At 41.5% G+C, this 20,254-nt stretch overlaps 1 protein-coding gene across 2 annotated transcripts in view; it reads left to right on the top strand.

Annotated features, from left to right (window-relative positions):
• ADAMTS12 (ADAM metallopeptidase with thrombospondin type 1 motif 12) overlaps positions 1 to 20,254 on the top strand; it is a 167,624-nt gene that overhangs the window by 142,768 nt on the left and 4,602 nt on the right. Inside the window, exons 18-23 of one of the 2 annotated variants that reach the window (XM_074569923.1) lie at positions 1,227 to 1,437; positions 5,516 to 6,664; positions 12,797 to 12,949; positions 15,635 to 15,808; positions 17,480 to 17,626; positions 19,571 to 19,724. In XM_074569923.1, the coding sequence (XP_074426024.1) occupies positions 1,227 to 1,437; positions 5,516 to 6,664; positions 12,797 to 12,949; positions 15,635 to 15,808; positions 17,480 to 17,626; positions 19,571 to 19,724 (1,988 nt within the window). The remainder of the gene's footprint in view (positions 1 to 1,226; positions 1,438 to 5,515; positions 6,665 to 12,796; positions 12,950 to 15,634; positions 15,809 to 17,479; positions 17,627 to 19,570; positions 19,725 to 20,254) is intronic. The other variant, XM_074569924.1, reaches the window with a different exon arrangement.

Genomic DNA, 20,254 nt, shown 5'->3' with positions numbered 1-20,254 from the left:
TTAAAAATCTGCCAGCTCCGTTCTGCTCCCATGTCGCTGAGGGCAGTTTGCCAGGATGTCCAGTTGACTAGCTCCTTGAAGAGCTGGAAATTTGCTTTCTTAAAATTCCGGGTCATGACTTTTCGCCTGACCCATATCCCTCAGGACTACAAACTCCACCAGTGCATGATCAGTGCAGCCCAGGCAGCCTCCAGTCTTGACGTCACGAATTAGCTCACTTGCATCGGTGACGAACAGGTCCAGTATCACATCCCCTCTGGTTAGGCTATTACCTATTAGAGTTGATGCCAACTCTTCTCAAATAGTAGAAACCCAGAAATTTTTGCCCTCCTTTCTTATCATGGAAGGCAGGCATGCAGATATTTGATCTGCTCTGGGTCAGTATGAGAAGAAATAGGTGGATGAAGCTGGAGAAAGGCTAAGGTAAGCCAAGTATAAAGGGGATGGCTCTTGTCAGTCAGGTGTTTCATACCGTACTAGAGGAAACATTTGTCTTTCATTTGGAGGAACATTGCATAGCACACTAGGGAAGACCATCTTTAATCAGGAGAGAGGCGCATAAGTGGATCGTTTTTACTTAATGAAGGAACAAAGTACAGAAAAGTCCAGCCTAGTGCAGACACAGACACTAGGCCCAGAGGTACACCACAGCGGAGCACTGATCCCATGTGGGTACATGCAGCAGAGCTCTGACTAGCCTGGTTTTTGTGTGTGTGTGCCTTGCCACTTCCCCTTCTAGAGTTAACACATGGCCAGTTTGAGCACTCGTGCAGTACTGGCTTCATAGACATGTGTGAGGCGACATTCTCCACCTCTATGCTGTCATTATACACCCTCCAGTGATTCTTACTTGTTTACTCTTTTTGTACTGAGGTCACAATAAGCAGATAAAAAATAGGATAGAGTAAATAGATTACTAAACTTGCTAGCAGTTCCTCAAATTTGTATTTGAAAGACCATCTATCTACTCAGTGGATTCTTGTGCGTTGTAGAAACATAATACTTGGTACCTACTGTTGCCTGGGAATCGGCATCTTTTAGTGACTGGCTGGTACTGGAACACGGGGCAAATGGGAAAGTTTGAGTGATCTGCACTTAATATGAAAAGCATATATCTGAACCCAGAATTTAAATTAGTAGTTCTTTTTCTTTGTCATCTCTGACCTTTTTCCTAACGTGCTTGTGATGGGTTGTTTTCTGATGTTTCTTACCCCTCTGGTTTTCAGATGGTGGGCAGGAGAATGGCAGAAGTGTTCAACCACGTGTGGCCCAACAGGCCAGAAGAAGCGAACTGTTCTTTGCATCCAGACGGTGGGATCTGATGAGCAGGCACTGGCTGTCACAGAGTGCCAGCACCTGCTTAAACCAAAGACCCATCTGTCATGCAACAGAGATGTCTTGTGCCCATCTGACTGGACAGTGAGCAACTGGACTGAGGTAAATTAATGTCAGCTGTAATATTGAGTGTTTTTTTCAAATTGACCTATTATAGTCAGCAGAGAGGACCAATGACCTGCTTATCTGCCTTTTTTTAAAATTTGTTTTTGTTAAGGTGTCTTCAGAAAACCTTTGGGCAGAAGAGAAAAAAATGCTTTGCTTGCTAAAGACCTTGGCAAGTGTTGCGTGTTGGCTGTTTCTAGAAGTTTGGCTTGCTGAGCTTTTGGGACTGTAGAACAGAACATGTTTGTGTGCTAAAAATCTGTGTAATACTCATTACTGCTATGGACCAGATGGGAGGAGGTTCTGTGTTGTGTCTTTAGGCCTACAAAGAAACATTTTTACATTCTTTACATTCATATCTCTTGCATTCATAACTCTGCTGATTTTGCCACAGCATGCGAGCCTTTTATTTCTACTATTAATCTGAAGCCCTGAAAAACACTAGAATCCTTCAAGAGTTAATTAAATATTGTGTAGTTACTTCACTGGCAGCTGATGAACAGCAGAATGTGAGGTCATCAAAATGATGGCTGCAGTATATTAAATTTATTTAAATACACTGCAACATATTTTGCAGTGTTTGTTAGTAGGGAGCACTCATTTGATGCGCTTTATCATAGGTTTTAATCTGTGGAAGGACCTTGTGCTTCTTAGATTTCTTTATGTTAGGTTGCTGGTATCTACAGGTATTTCACAACTTCACTTCCCATTGAAGGCAAGGAGAGTTCAGGGTCCCCAACATGTGGAAGTCTACTTCTCCATGAAAACTAAAAATGCACTGAGATACTTCTTCTGTAGTGGGGAGAAGTAGGTTTCGAGTCATGTGAAATTTTAAAATTATTTTAGTATGATTCTGTTGTGGTACGACTTGGTCATGGTTGTCCTCAAACAGGTAGTTCAGTTATCAGTGTAGCCAACAATCATGACAATGAATGCACAACAAATATTTTCCATTTCAGGTCCCAATAAAAATGTAGTTTACTAAGTTTTTCAAAACTTCCAAGACCAATGAGCTTGGATGGATGCAGGAGTTGAATGCACCATTAGCAAGTTGGCTGATGACACCAAACTGGGAGGTGCTGTTGACTCTCTTGAGGGACAGCAGGCCTTGCAGAGGGATTTAGATTGGAGCACTGGGCAATGATTAATGGGATGAAATTTAACAGGAACAAATGCCGGATTCTGCACCTGGGACAGAGTAACGCCGGCACAAGTACAGCTGGGAGAGGAGCATCTGGAGAGCAGCCCTGGGGAAAGGGATCTGGGGGTGCTGGTGGGCAGAGGCTCCATGTGAGCCAGCACTGAGCCCTGGCAGCCAAGAGGGCAAACCGCATCCCAGGGTGCATCAAGCCCAGCACAACCAGCTGGTGAAAAGAGGGGACTGTCCCGCTGTATTCAGCGTTGGTGCCACCTCACCTGGAGTGCTGTGTGCAGTTCTATTTAAGAAGGATGTGAAGGGACTTGAATGCGTCCAGAGGAGGGCAACAGAGGTGGTGAGAGGGCTGGAAGGAATGTCCTGTGAGGAGCGGCTGAGGACTTTGGCTTGTCTAGTTTGGAGGGAAGGAGGCTGAGGGGAGACCTCATTGCCCTCTACAGCTCCCTGAGGGGCGGACATGGAGAGGGAGTGCTGAGCTCTTCTCCCTGGGATCCAGTGACAGGACACATGGGAACGGTTCAAAGCTGCACCAGGGAAGGTTTAGACTGGACATTAGGAAGCATTTCTTTACCGAGAGGGTGGTCACACACTGGAACAGGCTTCCTAGAGAGCTGGTCGATGCCCCAAGGCTGTCAGTGTTTCAGAGACATTTGGACAGTGTCCTTAATAACATGCTTTAACTTTTGGTCAGCCCCGAAGTGGTCAGGCAGATGGACTAGGTGATCACTGTAGGTCCCTTCCCCTTCCCCTTCCCCTTCCCTTTCCCCTTCCCCTTCCTTGAAATTCAGGTTTGACTAAAAACAGAAATACCTCAAGAGTTTTGGTTTAGACCACAGCAAAAAATTAAGCTATTAAGGACATTTGGACAATGCCCTTAATAATATTATTTAATTTTTGGTCAGCCCTGAATTGCTCGTGTAGTTGGACAAGATGATAATTGTAGGTCCCTTCCAACTGAAAATTTTCTCCCCTCCCCTCCCCTGGTGTTGGGGAAGCAGATTCAGATAAAGAAGTAGTAGAATTTTGTGACAGTATTCAGTTTATGATGCTCACAGACCTTCATCACTGAATGTTGATTGTTTTGTGAATAGCCAGCATGTTTTAACTGCCTCTGAAAAAATAGACTAGAATTACATGGCTAGCAGTACAATTGTATAGAAGTGGTATGCTGTTACAGAATACGGCCAGTGCTCGTATGTTGTTGGAATATATTTGCAAGTTACTGACAAAAATAAATTTCTACATCTGTAGAAATTCGGGAGGGAGTGTAGGACAAACTATTTCACCTGCACAAATGACAAGATTGTCAGGAGACTTGTAACTTCAGAATCTTCTTTATTGGTAAATGTATGGGAGAGATTTTACACCGGCAAAACTTCCTTTTGCTCTGAGCTTATCTGGCTGTTTGAAAATAATTCTGTATCTTATAAACTGAATATACTTAGTTAGGCAGATAATGAGGATAGAATGTTGTAGCCATTCTGAAATGTCTTATTAGTATATTGCCATAATCTAAAGCAGAGATTTTTCAAAGCTAATTCTGGGAGACAGCCATTACCCCAAAACGTAATGAGGTTGGATGTTCCTTTTAACTCACGCAAATGCTAACCTAAATCATCCAAGTGGCAAAGTCTGACAAAATAACTGTGTTGTATTTTTGTGTGAGCAAAATAGTGTTAATAGTTGCTGTCTTCCTCAGTAGGTAAAATACTGTACTGAATAACTTCAGAGGTCAAATTGCAGCTGATGTAAGCTTGCATAGCTCTGAGTGCTTTAAATATGCTATACAGCTGGAAGTGCAAGGAGGACAGACAGAATAGCTAAGGAACTTATCCACTCTGAGGTTACCCTGCGTTCTTCCCTGCTCTTGATGCAGAGCTGATGTTATTTTACAGGTGTTAACAACAGAGAGGACCCCAGTAACACAACATCACTGGTGTTTGTACTGCCCCGTGACCTAGGCTAGCTCTAAAAAGGGTTAGGTATCCCAGGAGCTTTGAAGTACTGGCAATAGGAGTGTTCATCACTTCATGTTGAGCACCTGATTTAAGCCAGCTGAATTAGGTGGTCAGGCTCCCTCACGTGCCAGGAAGACTTCCTTGAGGAAGTTGCATGTAACATCTCCATTCACACCAAGGAGGTTGCACGTAACTTCTCCATTCGCACATAACCAGTCATCCGGCCTTAGTACCTCAAACCAGAGAAGTGCGTTGAAATTTCAGAAAGTCCTCAGTGGAGCGACAGCTGCTGAAGGCATGGCCGTGCCTGTGGGGCTGAGGATGAAAAACGTCCCAGAAAAACTGGTTCTCCTTAGCTTTCAGCATCCTTTATACAAAACAGCGCATCCATTTAAATAGAAGCCAGATAGGTTAATTGCTTTCAGTGGTCTGTAATTTAGGAGAGACATGCTAGCGGCCCTGGCAGCGTGTGCTGGTTGCATTAAGACTGAATGAAAAATCCATTCCATAAAGTCAACAAGGATCTGTGAGCTGCATGGATAATCACAGCGGGTCTGTGGCAGTGTGAGTAGCCAGCACTGAGGCACTCAGCTATGGTTTTGATGGCAGGTTTTTAGCCTGTTCTTTGTAATGCTGGTGGAAAGGTATTGGCTAAACAACTTTCGTGATTTGCTGAAGAAATCAAATTCTAGCATATTCCTTTCATATTTTGTCCTTATCATGTAGTCTTTTTCCACTGCTCTTTCCCCAAAGTTACATTTACTGTTCTAAAAATTTGGAAAGAGCTCCATGATAGCGGAACATCACTAGAATGAAGGGCTTGTTCCTCAGAAAAAGCTTTATTATTGATTATTTATAGCAATGCTTCTTTATTATAAACAGATGCCATTTGATATTTATTTTTATTGGTATGTGCAGCAGAATAAAGAGGGGAGATGCATTCATTCTCTTCCGTTTGCAGTGCACAGTTACTTGTGGTGGTGGAATAAGGACTCGTAATGTCACTTGTGCCAAAAATAATGATGAGCCATGTGATACTTCCAAGAGACCAAACTCTAAGGCCCTGTGTGGTCTCCAGCAATGTCCTTCTACTGGAAGATTTCTGATACCCCCACTGGCACCCAGAAGAGGAAAGATCATAATCAGAAAAACAACTACTAATCCTGAACGGAGTCCTCCTCACAGAACACCTGTGCCAAGCCCAAGGTCCCATACAACAACAAAAATACCCAAGCCTGAAAATGTAACTCCCTGTTTGCCTACATCCTCTGGTTTGGGTAATGTCTCAGAAAAAGAAGGAACAGCCAACAAAACATTAGAAAATCATTCTGCTGGACCAAGTGATGTTTACAATTATCTGGTTGTTTCTACTGAAAATAGTTCACATAAAAATACTACTTCATGGCCTTTTCATAATAGCTTAAGTACTGAAATTATAAGGCATACTGAAAGTATTTCTGACAATGAGCTAGTTTCTACGGTGGAGAGTGAGGTGCAAAGAAGTGAGGACACTCCTGTCTCCTCTTTTACCAGTAGTCCAGAAATAACTTCCAACTATGATTACTTAACCGAAGAATCTGATGACATTGATGGGTCCGTTGCAGGCAGTGAGAAACCAACTGATCTCCTTTACAGCACAGAACTCAATCTTGAAATCAGAACCAGGAGCACAACCCTAGATACCAGCTCTCCTGTCCTTCAAAATGAGAGCGTGACTTCTCAGCCCCCACCAGCATCTCATCACCAAGAGCCTTCTACACTCCTCCCTGTTAGCAAAGCAGCACAAGGGCTGGTGTTTCCAACAACAGCAAACTATATCAGTCTGCAAGTCAATGTGCCTCTTGTAGAAGTAACTACCCCACAAGCATCAGTTACAGTTATGCCCACAGTGTTTGGTCATGTACCAAGAGACCAGACTGACAACAGAAGAGAAATGAAGCTACCTGACACCGTAACCTCCGGCACACAGTCGTCAGCTCTTGCTCATGCTCTCAGGAACCAAAGTGCAACATCTGAGGGTGCTTTAATGAATGCCACAGAAAACAGCCACCTAATAACACCCAATGATTTGCCGGGTGATGCCTACTGGATAGTAGGCAACTGGAGTGAGGTAAGTTATTTTTAACTCGTAAGAATTGAAAAGGGTGAACAGCTGTCTGAAACACCGCTAAGGAAATAAAGCTTCTTGTTTGTAATGGTTATCTGAAATGAGTGTCATACATTCATATGAAATACTTCTCACACAAAAAAATTTATAACCTGGAATATCAAATATTAGATTGTTTACATAGAATGTGTCTGTATCTATGGATTCTGCAAAATTATGCATAATTGGACACTGAAATGGTAAGGAACCAGCTGTATCAACTGAATGTTCATAAGTCCATGGGGCCTGATGGGATTCATCCCAGGGTAGAGAAGGAGCTACATACCATTTCTCCCTAAATTACATGTGTTTTCTAACTCAGTATGTGCCCAGGCTCATGTGGGTAGACTAGCTTTATTACTGTATAAAGCACATTAATACCATGGATACTTAAACATATTTTGAGTTGGCTATTAACGTAAGAAATTTTTGTTGTGCATTTCTATCTCATCCCACCATCAGCGTTTGTATCCACCATTAAGCCAATGCCTCCAAACTCATTGCAGCATTCAGCGTGGTAAAACCAGTTTGAATCTACAAAGATAGGAATATTAGTCCAAAGTTAAACTGTTTTATCCGGGATTCATAATTTGTCCACCGCATGTGCATGGGGAGATATTATAATGTGGATTTCTGCACCTTTGAAGTTTAGGTGATTGTGTGTTGGAACCTGGTCAGGTGAGTGGTTGTGGTCGCACGGTATTCTTTGGATCCAGCAGCTGGTAATTACAGTGTTGTACTCTGTCTTGTTTGAATGTACATGAACCATTATTTTATCTGCATTTGGCTGTGCCAAAATGAACTTTAGAAATCAAAAAGGTAATGAAATTCAACCAGGTGTTAACAGGTGTTAACTTTCTGACTAAATGAAAGAAGCACAGCTTACAGGGCATTTGAAAACTCTTTTGAGGTGTAAAGCATTTGGAAGATACTTGGTCTGAAAGGTGATGACTTGCCCGAGTTTCCCCTGATGCCTGGTCATTACTGAATGGTTATAATACTTAGGTAACTTCTGCTTTCTGTGCAGGAGCAAAATAGATGTCAAAGTTTTCTGTGGCCCCCGAGAAGTCCTTATGATTTTTTTGTATGTTACTATTGACTTTCCTTTACCAATACGCAGCACCAGGCTTTTTGACCATTAGGTTTCTGTCCTGTTGCCTTGCTGTGTCCTGAGACAGTAGTTACTGTGGGATCAGGGCTGGTGAGGGGGCAGCCACGCAGTTCTAGCAACTATAAAACAATATAGTCATCAGGGGGCCTACTCACATTTAACAAATTTCTATTTAATATCCTTCACACTGTAAAATTTTATTTTCATGTAAACATGCTAATGGATGTTGTTTTCTTCAAGTCGTGGTACTAGGGTGAGAGACTTTGGTATCTGAACCAGCTACCTCATTTTTCTGATGGCCTTTTTTAATCAAGCTAATCAGTACAGCCAAGGGTCCAGATGTGGAAACCTCCTTGTGCGGATCTGCCTCTGTGTCTCTGTATTGATGGAGAAGGCTATCAAAGGTCTGTTTCTCTGTACCTATTTGCTCTTGGGTCTGCCTGGCATGATGCACATTTATGGAAATGCAGAAATGTAGGGATAAAAAGGACAGCAAGAGATGACTTAGTGTATCTAATGGCAGTGGAGTTAAAGCACAGCTAGACTACGAGAGAAAGTCCAGGCAAAGGTTGTGCTCCCAAGCACAGCACGTCTCCACCAGAAGTCTATAATGCAGAGACGCTGCCATCTGTCCTAGTCATTCATTACCCCCATTAGAAGTATTTTCCTTATACATAACCAACATCTTCTGCACTGAAAATGAAGATTCTATTTTTCATATACAGCCATGGAAGAGAATTCTCTTCTTAATAACTGTTTTGGTGTCTGATTTCTAAACAAAACAATCTGCCGCTTTCCAGATTTTCCTTGTTTTCTAAATATCTGGTGACTTTGTTGTTCTCCTCAGGACTTGCTTCAGTTTCATCATACATTTCTTCAGCAGTGATGTTCATTATGGCCCCAGCTGACACTTGGCAAATAAAACAGAATAATTACTATCACTTTATATATGACCCTCTTTATGAATGTTGGGATGAGATTTTTCTTGTTTTATAACCATCCCACTTTGATATATTAAATTTGTGGTCCATTGTAAACTCTGGATCCCTGAATCTAGTAATTCTAAATCAGTGGATGTTCTCAGTTTTGTCTGTCGTGTATATGTGTGTATATATATGTACGTATGTATAAGAAGTTCTCCCTAAATGTAGTATTTTGCAGATGTTTTTCAATTACGGGTTACTGTTTTCTTACAATTTTTTAACTTGGCGAGATGTTTTTGAATTCATATTCTGTCCTCCAACATTCCTGCCAACTCTTCCAACTTGGCATCATCTGCAAATGTTGTAAGTGCATGCTGGCTTTCATCATTCAAGTAGTTAAAGGAAAACACTGAGGAGAGCTTGGCTCTGAACAGAGCCCCACAGGACCATATTTGAAATGTCTTTTCATTTTGACACTGAATCACTGAGAACCACTTTATTACATTTTTTTGGTTAGCTGTGCACCAATCTTGTAATTATTTCACCTAGGCTGTGTTTCCATCATTTGCTAAAAGAATGCTCTATGAGATCATGTCAAAATGTATCACATCAGCTGGCTCTCTATTTTCATTAAGACAGGGACTCCTGTCAGAGAAGAATATTAGACTGACTTGAACAATTTGTTCTAGATAGGTCCACGTGGGCTATTTTATTGCTTTATCATCTTCGTTAGTATTTACCATTTTGATCTTGATTGTTTAATAATTTTCTCTTGTATATTCTTGTGAAGTAAAGTTAGACAAAGCGTTCCATTAGGCCACAGATCCTCCTTTTTCTTTTCCTAAAGATAAAGGAAGATGTTCTTCTCTAATCCTCTGGGACTTTCCTAATGTATAGTGAAAAATAATTCTCAACAGTTCAAAGATTATTCAAGAACACTTGAATGAATATTTAGGTAAGGTCAATACATTCAGTTTCACAGAGCTGATCAAATCAATTTGAGGATACTTAATGCATCTAACTTTACTATTATTTAATGTTTTAGTAATCTTTTTCTATTCTTGTTCAAGCTATTGTTCCTTGTTAAAATTAACTTTATGTGAAGCCTGGCACATTTGACTTTTTATTTTTCAAGTTCAAAGAAGAAAAGGTGGTGAGAATTTGTCATTGGAGATATTCTGAATCCACCTGGACGTAGTCCTGGGCAACTGGCTGTAGGTGGCCCTGCTTGAGCAGGGGCGGTTGGACAAGGTGACATCCGGACGTCCTTTACAAATTCAACCATTCTGTGATTCTGTAAAGAAGGCAGCTGTTATCTTTCTCATGAAATAAAAGTTTTGTATTTCCCCCCCACACCTTGATTCTAACATTTCACAGAACCATTTTTTATTGTTCGCTACTTTTAATTCATTTTTAGTCTACAGTTTTCTGAGTTTATTTTTGCGCATTCCATTTACCGTCTTTAGTAAAACTTTGTGCCTGTTTTTAGATGGCATCTCTCCAAGGCATTGATATATCAAGACCACTGTACCTACATAGATAAATCTCTTGTTATGCTCTCTATTTTTCTCTTTTAGTGACTGCCAATATAATGATGTTTCTTTGCTCCTTAGAGTATGTCTGTACTAGTACATAAATAGCTCCCAAAACTAGTGATAATTACTGAGACAGAATGTTGTGACATGTCCCCTAACACTATTGACACGCTACCTCCCAAGGGAGAGTGCTAATTAGGGTAAGGCAAAACAGTGCCCAGTGACACTGGTGCCTGTGTCTGTAACTTTTACCTTTCTTCCTGTCACTTTCCCAGGTCTTCTGGGCTGTCGTTTTCCCTTTCTAAGAGTTTTCTGGGTACCAAAGATACTCCATTACAGTCAAATCTTCTCATTATGCACGTCTGTTCTTGGTCATGAAAAGTCGCCTGCACCTCCTTCCTCTGTGAGAGACATCAGCTGTGACAAGAGGAACTCTTGGTACCTGAATGACCAAAGGGAAAAGCAGTAGGCCTGCCTCTTAACTCTTCCTGGATTTCAGAGCAAGCACGTATCTGTACATCCTCCAGTCATCGTCCTTTGTGGAATATGAAACCATGGTCAGGAAAGCTAAAGCTTTCTCTCAGTGTTATTTACAGCATCATGCTTTTGTCTCTTGTCTCTGTTCCTGCACACAGCATTTTTTGGAAAGGATCCTGCTGTGTTTCACGTCCCTCAAAAAGGAACATAAAGCTTTGTAAGTATGATCTGCCCGGCATCATCCCTGGAGCTTGAATGCTGAGAATGGGGTTTCGGTCAAAGACGAAGCAGCCCTTCAATAAAATTTTATTGTTAGACAGGTTTTGAGGGACCCATCAAACTGTTAGCAACCAAGGCAAGGACACACCATCCTCTTGAAGAGACAGGTTGTCTTGGATAGATATGTGACTGTCCAAACTGAAGAGCGGTACTCAGTCATAGAATCATAGAATCATAAGGTTGGAAGGGACCTCTGGAGATCATCTAGTCCAACCCCCTGCCAGAGCAGGGTCACCTAGATTGGGTTGCACAGGAACGCGTCCAGGCGGGTTCTGAATGTCTCCAGAGACGGAGACTCCACCACCTCTCTGGGCAGCCTGTCCCAGGGCTCTGCCACCCTCAAAGTAAAGAAGTTCCTCCTCATGTTTAGGTGGAACTTCCTATGCTCAAGTTTGTGCCCATTACCTCTTGTCCTGTCCCCAGGCACCACTGAAAAGAGCCTGGCCCCATCCTCCTGACACCCACCCTTTAAGTATTTATAAGCGTTGATAAGATACCCCCTCAGTCGTCTTTTTTCCAGACTGAAAAGACCCAAATCCCTCAGCCTTTCTTCATAAGAGAGGTGTTCCAGTCCCCTGATCATCTTGGTAGCTCTCTGCTGCACCCTCTCCAGCAGTTCCCTGATGCTCTTGAACCGGGGAGCCCAGAACTGGACACAGGGAGCCCAGAACTGGACACAGTCCCCTTTAACCGGATCTTTGTGGCCTCTTGGGCAGATGGCCTGGGAATCTCAGAAGCTGGAGATAGCATGCTGCAGAGGCCTTGCAGATTCACACTCTTCATAATGTCCGGTTTTTCAAGAATTCTCTGTTGTTACCATTAACCATTTTTCCATTTCTCTGATTGAATCTGGTAACAGCTCTGTGTCGTCAAAGGTCTTTTCTTTCCTGCCTTAACTTCAGCTTTCCGAGGACACTTATTCAGCTTTCCCTGTTTAACTCTCCCACTTTTGTTTAGGTGGTTCAAACCACGCAATAGCAGTTGTTGTCTTCATTATTATGCTGTTTAATCCACGATTATTTATACTGTTTGTCATACCAACTGCAGGCATCTTGGCATGTGTTGTTTTTAACTCTATGTGTATAGTTCACTGTCCCTCCCTTTTTAAGAAAGAAAAAGGTAAGTGGGTGTCTCCAGCCACTTTTCACCTCTTCCTGCTTCAGAATATAATGACAGTGACTTTTTTAGTGAAGAGTGTGCACTCTTGGGATCTGGACTGGCATGATCAATATTCTCTTACCTGAGACACTAAAACCCTCCCAAATGTTGGAAACACTTAGCCACTCTCTGAATTCTTGGTTTCAAGAATCCTTTTCCTGCACACTTTTCCCAGGAGTCTCGCACAATTTATTTCTGGTTTTCAGCGTCATGCGCTCAATTTGCTGAATATCTCATCAGCAGCATTAGGGAGAGAGAGGGAACAGTGATGAAGACTGGATGCAGTGACATTTTGCGTTGGATCCCCAGAGATCACAGAACGAAACAGTAGAACAGCTGGTACAGATTTAGTATGTTTCAGTAAGCAGGAGTTTGCCAAAGAGCAGTGCATGGTATAAATCATAATCGATATTTTCCTGACAAATCAACAAAAAGCCCTCCTTCAGAACCTTAAGTAAGATTTAGGTGAATTTGAAATCTTCTTTGGGGCATCTCAGATGACCTAGGTCATCTGAAATGGCTCTAGATATTTATATTTAGGTTCCTGGATTGTTTCTGGAATGATTTACTAACGTTGCGTTGGCGCTTGGGCTTTCCTGTCGCCCTTGCGCAGTGCTCTACCACCTGTGGAATAGGGGCTTTCTGGAGACACGTGGAATGCAGCAGCGGGAGCACATCTCACTGTCAGCACACAAAAAAGCCTGATCCTGCAAGAAAATGTTATCTTCGCCCATGCGCTAGCTGGAAAACAGGAAATTGGAGCAAGGTAACTTCATTCATAGCTGTGTGTGAACACTAAACTTGCTAACTTGAAAGAGTAGGGATTTCTAAATACTTCATTTTTAAAATAATTATTTACTCAGTGAATGCATACATGATTTCCAGTTGAACATTTAACACTAATTGACTAATTTCCTGAACAAGTTATTTATGGAAACGCATCTGCTGTGAATTTTGTTCTTCCTCTGGGGGGGGGGTCATGCTCATTAACTCTGGCGTCTAGAGCTGAAGCAGGGCTCACCATCCATATTCTGTGATCATAGGGCAAAGCTCTACGTATTTGCATGTGGCTTCTTTTTGATCTCCACCTCCAGGGGTTTATCCTAATTTTAAAAAGCAGACGGGAGTTTGGGAGAGTGACTAGGCGTGTTCCTATTCACCCTTGCCAGTGTGTATTCATCTCTTACATGACATGGTCTGTTCCCCATTCATATAATCTCTTTAAGTTTTACATTACAAAAACTAAAGAAAAAGTGTATTGGGGACAATGCCTGTTATGTCTAGGGTCTTATTTGGTGCTTGTTGTGTACGCAAGCAAGACACAGAAGAGTGTCCAAGGTGGTAAGTGGAACCCAATAAATAGCGTTTGAGTTCTTTTTTGGTATTGTAAGATGTGTGATGAATACCTGGAACAACTTCGGTGACTTCTTGAAACTTGTTACATTTTGTCTTCGTGCTATCTAAAATCGGGGTTTCAAAGTGAGTTATTTTTAAAGACTCACAAGAGAAAAACTGCAAAATTCTATTAGAAATAATGTTGATTTAATAAAGAAAAAGATCTCTCAAACTTTCTTAATATGTGTCATATTTACAGACAATGTTGTTACCCTTGGACTAGAGGGCAGAGTCATACAAGGAAGAGTCTGCAGAAAAGGTTATGGTTACAAAACCTGCATTATATTATTGAGCTCTTTGCCATAGAATTGATGCATACATGAAATACATGCTTGTTTAGAAAGTCCAGGCAAGGCCAAGGCATTATATAACCACATTTAAGCCTTCAAAATTAATTTAAAATGATACATAGATATTCTGCAGTCCCAATTGCGGTAGGGCATATTTCACCTTCACTTTTTCTTCATAAATGTTATTCCTCTTGGAACAAGTAGATGATAGTTGTGTCACAGAAAGTAGCTAGAAATCAGGTTTAACGATAAAATATTACGGAAAACAAACGTTTTAAAGTGCCAGTCCAATTGTGAGGTCAGTTTGAGACAAAAGGCTTTTCCTAGCAGATTTCTGTTGTGTTAGGTACCCTTATTTTCCAGCAATTGAACTATACAAACCTAATTACAATTTCATATATAAAAATGGCTATTTTTCTTTGCTTTTGCAAGGGGCAGTTGTTTTTCTTATTACTCATTTTAACATTTTTAAGGTACCTTATCACAGCAAGGTGGATATATTCCCCTGCTGGTGTAGTAAAACTTTCTCTGTTCCTTTACTCACATCTAATTCTTACCTTCCCCTAAAAGAAAAGTGCTTCAGACTAGATCTTGCAGTCTGAGTTTAATACCAAATATAATTTTACGTATTTTGAGGCTGTTTGTACTCAGTTTCTTACCCAGTCACTTCTGTCCATTGTTTCTTTCCAGAAGGACAAAAACTTCTATGAACAAGAGTATGGACTCCCCTTTCATCCGTCCTTCAGTATTATATTTAGATTCCTTGCTCAACTGAAGAATGCCTTATGCAAAGGAGAACAGCATCAGTTGTTAGATTGCGTCATGAAACCTGATCCAAGGTTATTCAGTGGTGTAGTCAGAGTTTGCTTTAATGCTGGATGAAAACAAAATAATTAAACGTATATTTTTCCTTATCCTTGGGGTAGCAAATTTAATTCATCCTCAGGAGCAGGAGAGGTCCTAGGCTTTGGTATGTGGGGACAGAACCTGGTGCTGCTACATGAGGCCTTGGAGCAAGCTCTGGGGAGAAAGAGGAGACTGAGGGGCTTGCGTGGCTCACCAGTAGTCCTCCAAGCTGAGAAGCGATTTCACAGGCTGTGAGCAAGGCTCAGGGTGTCTCTCCTGTCCCGTTCTCTCACGCCCAGGCTGCTCTTGGGGTACGGATCCTCCTGGTGCTGTGGAGGAGCGAGGAGAGTGAGGGTGGGAGCTGCTACTGTGGGACAAGTCCACCATCTCCCAGTGGTATCAGCAGCAACTCCAGGATCTGGGCTAAGACGAGGGGCAGTCTTGCCAGCCTGAGCAGTCCTCTGCCATGGACACCTGCCTCTTCCATGGCTGAACGAGAAATCAGCTCACGCAACCATGCCTCTTTCCTCCCTCTCTCCCTCAGAAACAAGTAAAGAACCAACAATTTCCCTGCATATAGAATTTGCTTTTTTGTATTTATTGCATTATGATTCTTTCACTATGACATTTTTTTAAGTAGCTGGCAAGATTTCCTAATTAGATATGCATCTGTGTTATTAGTAGATACTCCAGTAAAGAAAGGGAAATATTTATATGGCGTGTTCTGATTTGCTGTGGTGAAAACCGCAGCTTTTAAGCCTAGCAACAGGTTGTTGTTGGGGTAACCTGGAAATTTCCTCGGTGAGTCAGGATGCTCAAAGCTCAAGCCTGTCCTTCTCCTCCTCCTCTGCAGCCGGGCAGGGGACAGCCCCTCAGCAGAGCATCATTTGGAGATGTGCCCCTTTCTGTTTTCTGTACAGTGCTCTGCTAACTGCAGCGGCGGTTTCAAGACCCGAGATGTTCACTGCATTGATGTTCGTGAAAAGCGACTTCTCAGGCCTTTCCATTGCCAGTTACTTGGATATAAGCCACAACTCAACACTAGTTGTAACATGGAGCCTTGCTTGCAGTGGCGTGTGGAGACCTGGAATGAGGTATGGTTCTATAAAAGAAGCTTTGGGAATGAGCAGTTAGCTGTGAATTAACAGTGACTGTTAGATCCCATGCTGTTGGTAAACTTTTGCTCAGAGGAGGACATGCAGCTGATGCTGCTTGGAGGCTCTACAGTTCCTTGTGTATGGATACAGCAAAAATTATCACAGACATTTGCAAGATTTCCCAAAAATCATTCCTGAGGTTGCATGCGATACACAGGTAGAGCTGTCAGTGACCATACCGTAAAACAGAGAAGCAGATGGCCTGGAAGATTTGGTTTAGCTATCCTACTGGATCAGTAAATGTGATTCATTCAGACTGATCCCTTTTGCTGCCGTTTTAGTCTTGCTTTCTCATTATGATTAATTTAGAATTTTCCTTTACATTTTCATGCTGGAATGTTATGGGGCCAGAGACATGGGTCAGACATAAGATAAATCTGACTTTTGGGTCACTTTGTAATATAAATCTATGCCAACAAACTTTCATAGGCAGCCAGGCACATATTTCTGTCAGCTAAAGCATGTGATCTGATCACATTTCAGTGTTTGCTCCCACTAAAAGCAGCTTTGGAGAAAGCGGCACAGTGTCTGCAGGACTGTGGACCTGATGCTTTTGGATTTCAAAGGAGGGAATCACATTGCTTCCTTACAGACCGTTGTCACAATGGCAATGTCACACCTGCAATAAGGAGGAGACCTGTGTGCAGTATGTGGGTTTCCTGTCACAGCAGCCAGAAAAGGCTGAAAAATAAGAGTAGCCAAATGATTGTGCTCGTTTGCCTCTTAAAATGTTTTACAAAACCATTTGTCCAACCCTGGCAGTATTGTTCATGCTGAGGAAACTGGGTAGAATTGAATTGAAAAGGTTCATTTATCAGCTGTCAGCTCTGGTCCTCTGTCCATAGGGATGCAATTCCTCATAGGAACAATGCATTATTCAAAGTATATCTGGTGCCTTTGGCACCTTATTTCATGTCAGAGTATGAAAATTTTGGTGTATTTCAAGGTCTACTGGTAAAAAATCAATTGGTAAATAATAATAGACTAATAGAATATGGACAAAAGAATGTTTAAAAATAGCCTGGGACACTGTCTTTGTATGACACTTTTATTACCAAATAGTTAATTTATTGTATGCATCGGGTGAATTTTAATGTCCCCAGCTGCCTCATAAAAATGAGATGGTGCATCTCATGAACTTTTAGTGTCTTCAGTAAATATGGCAGATTAATCCTGCAGACGTGTGACTTCCAATCTCATTCCTGTTGGGGAAGTTACTGTGGCTAATGGTGCTGCATGAGCAGTTCTGCGTTGCCTGTTTATGTTGCCACATCTGTGTTGTCCTATATTCCTTGCATTAATACATGTCAGGAGCAGCTTTATACCAAATATTTTGGACCAATAATGGCTTCTTCCCTGTCTCTTTCCAAGCATACGATGAAATAAATGTTTTAGTGCAGAGCTTTTCTTCATATGTGGACTGTAAGACTTGGTATGCAAGCTGCCCCGTACATCTTTCTAAATCACATGGGTCAGTGACATGCTTCTTGTTACCTGTGGCTCCACATTTTTAAATTAAGAACATTTCCTACTGTCTTTGTGGTTTCTTTCTGGGTTCTCTTCCATTCCCACCTCCCTCCTCATGGGTTTGTGCACCTCTTTTGTTAGTGTTCGAGAACGTGTGGTGGTGGCCAGCAAAAGCGACGTATCTACTGCCCACAAGAAGGCTACTGTGACTGGACAAAAAGACCTAATGGCATTGCATCATGTAACAGGCAACCTTGTACGAAGTGGATTAGCCAGGCATGGGGCTCGGTAGGATTCAGTTCTTTTTTGGTTTATTTGTTGTGATGAGTTGACCTTCTTTGGTCGTATTACCCACTTTTCTGTGAATCTCAGTGCCCATGGAAAGTATAGCTTCTTATGCACAACTGGAGCTACGCAAGAAGATCTTTCGAAAATATTACTAGACATTTCAGATCCAGCCCATCTCTTTTTCTTCAGGTGATAAACATTTGTTGCTGTGTTAGATGTTGTTGGATGGACAGCTGGTTTTATTTTTTCCTTTTCTAACAAAATGGAGTTACTATTGACATTCTTCCAGTACTCATTTGAAATCTTCCACTGGAAGAGGCTACTGGGTAGTAAATTGAACTGTGTTCAGTTAGATATAGAATAAGGTAACATTTCAAGAGGATGACAGGACAGAGCATCTTTAGAGAGGGAGAGAAAAGTATGACTTGCTAATTGAAGTCCCTGTTACATGCCTATCTGAATTCTTCCAAGTACAACCAGTCTGTTTGATCTGTCTGTGCTTCCAGAGCCTCTCCAGTCATCATAATGTTTTACTGTTCAAGACTATTGAGTGAGGCGGAAGGGGCAGGGAGGTGACCCTTTAAGCAAATCCAACAATACTGCGTTTGCCCACACAAACAGAAATTTTGAATTTTGACCAATAGCCCTCTACTTCGGCTTCTGGAAATCTAATTGACAAATATGGGGTGTATCTTTGGGGAACCTTCCAGTATCTTCAGTACATGTTTAGTTATAAAGAAACTTGTATATCTAATAAAATGTGCCCTACAGTTTCCATAATAAACCTATTCTTACATTACAAATAGCCCTCAAAGCAGAAGAGAACATTGAAAGAACACCAAAAGCCAGGTGTCACAAATAAGAAAATAATGGAGAGTCACTTAACCCAGAAAATTTAACGAGTTGTTTTTGACATAAAGCCATTAGATGGAATATGAGTGTAATGTAATGTAGAGTTAGTGTAACTCTAACACTTAAATACTGAAGTGAAAATGTTGGGACATGCATAAAATAAGCAACTGAATACAAAATGTATATCAGCTATTGTACTGATTTATTAATCACATTTATTTTACTTTATAAGAAACCTATTTTAAACAGTAATCTAAAGTTGCCACAAGAGTACCTAAGATCTTTTAATGTACTTCACACCAGTAATATTGTGTCTTAGACAGAGATGTACATTAGAGAGAGGATAATTTGCAGTTAGTCCTGTCTTCATCTCCTAATGCTTCATTAGCTGGCATTCTCTATCTGTTGCAGTATTTATCTTGCTGGCCACTATTTATCTGAAGAGAAAGAGAATTTAAAATTAACTGGAGTTCTCAGGTGCTCTGGGATGTCAGAAGAATTAAGTACATTTACAGAATAGTACGGAAAAATGTTCTTTTATGGCCATCTGTGTGCAGCCAGAACAAGCATCTGGCAGTTGTTTTGTGGTCATAAAGAAAGGGTAACCACAGTGTAAATGTCACCAAAGAAAAAGCATCTCACTGAGCTTTTTTTTTAAATCTTCAGCTTGGTCATTTCTAGACCTAACATTGCAATTGATTATTCATGTTTAGTTTAGATGCTGAGAAAACAGAGGAAACAAAAAATGCCAGTGTGCAGTCCTAATTTGGATTACTACTCTCTAACTTTGTAGGAGTGGCATTTCAGGTCATCCTCACCCTCCTCTATAGAAAACAGCCATCTCACCCTGGTTACACATTCCAAGATGCTGTATTTATACCATTTACCCCTCCACTGTATCCTGCCAAATCTGGCCATGATGCCCCATGGAGGTGCCTGGGTGAAGAATACAGTACATAAAGTACTTTACTGTCATTGGTTCTGGATCATACGGCATTTTTAGCTTCCCATCTCATAACAGCTCAAACACTGGCATGTTACACGATTTCTATGTAAAAGACTTTTATATATGTTAAAATTACTCTCTTTCAGTGCACTGTTTCTTGTGGAGGGGGCATTCAGCGAAGAACTGTGAAGTGCATGAATACAGAAACTAATGAAACTGAAGATGACAGTATGTGTGTGAATAAACCCAAGCCCACAGAGTATCAGAAATGCAATCAGCAAGACTGTAGGAAAAGTACAGGTATGACAATACACCTGCATCAGTCAGTTTCCAAAAAACTTTCCGTTTTTGCTGAGATTCTGTAAAAAATGGAAGCTGACCTTATTTATCAGCTTGTGAATACTACAGGCTCAGTAATTATAGGTCAGGCTAGCTCGCTACTGCTCAGCTGCACTGTTGGCAGAATCCCGTTGTCACGTTCTCCATCCCTACTGGCCTTGAGTTGCCATGATGGGGAATGGAGTTCTCCAAACACACGTCCTAATTTATGGTGCCACAACTAAATGAATCGGTTTGCTCATATTGACCTGTTTCAGGTAACTCACAGGCTGCTTTGAGGGCTGTGGAAGGATGTGCTGTGAGTCTGAACAGATGCCATTTCTTAAGACAGATAGCCCTATGGAATATCAAATTCTGAACTGGGAGGGCAAGCAAGCAAAGTGAGACACTGTAATGTGTCTGGCAGGGAACCCAAATACAGTGTTTGCACTATGGATTCAGTGTCCCACAGGGTGAGACTGCCTCTGAAACGAAGAGGTGGAGAGAAGTCC

The sequence above is a fragment of the Larus michahellis genome, chromosome Z (assembly GCF_964199755.1).
Source record: "Larus michahellis chromosome Z, bLarMic1.1, whole genome shotgun sequence".
Lineage (NCBI taxonomy): Eukaryota > Metazoa > Chordata > Aves > Charadriiformes > Laridae > Larus > Larus michahellis.
The sequence above is the reverse complement of the archived record's forward strand: the minus strand, read 5'-3'. Positions and strand labels throughout refer to the sequence as shown.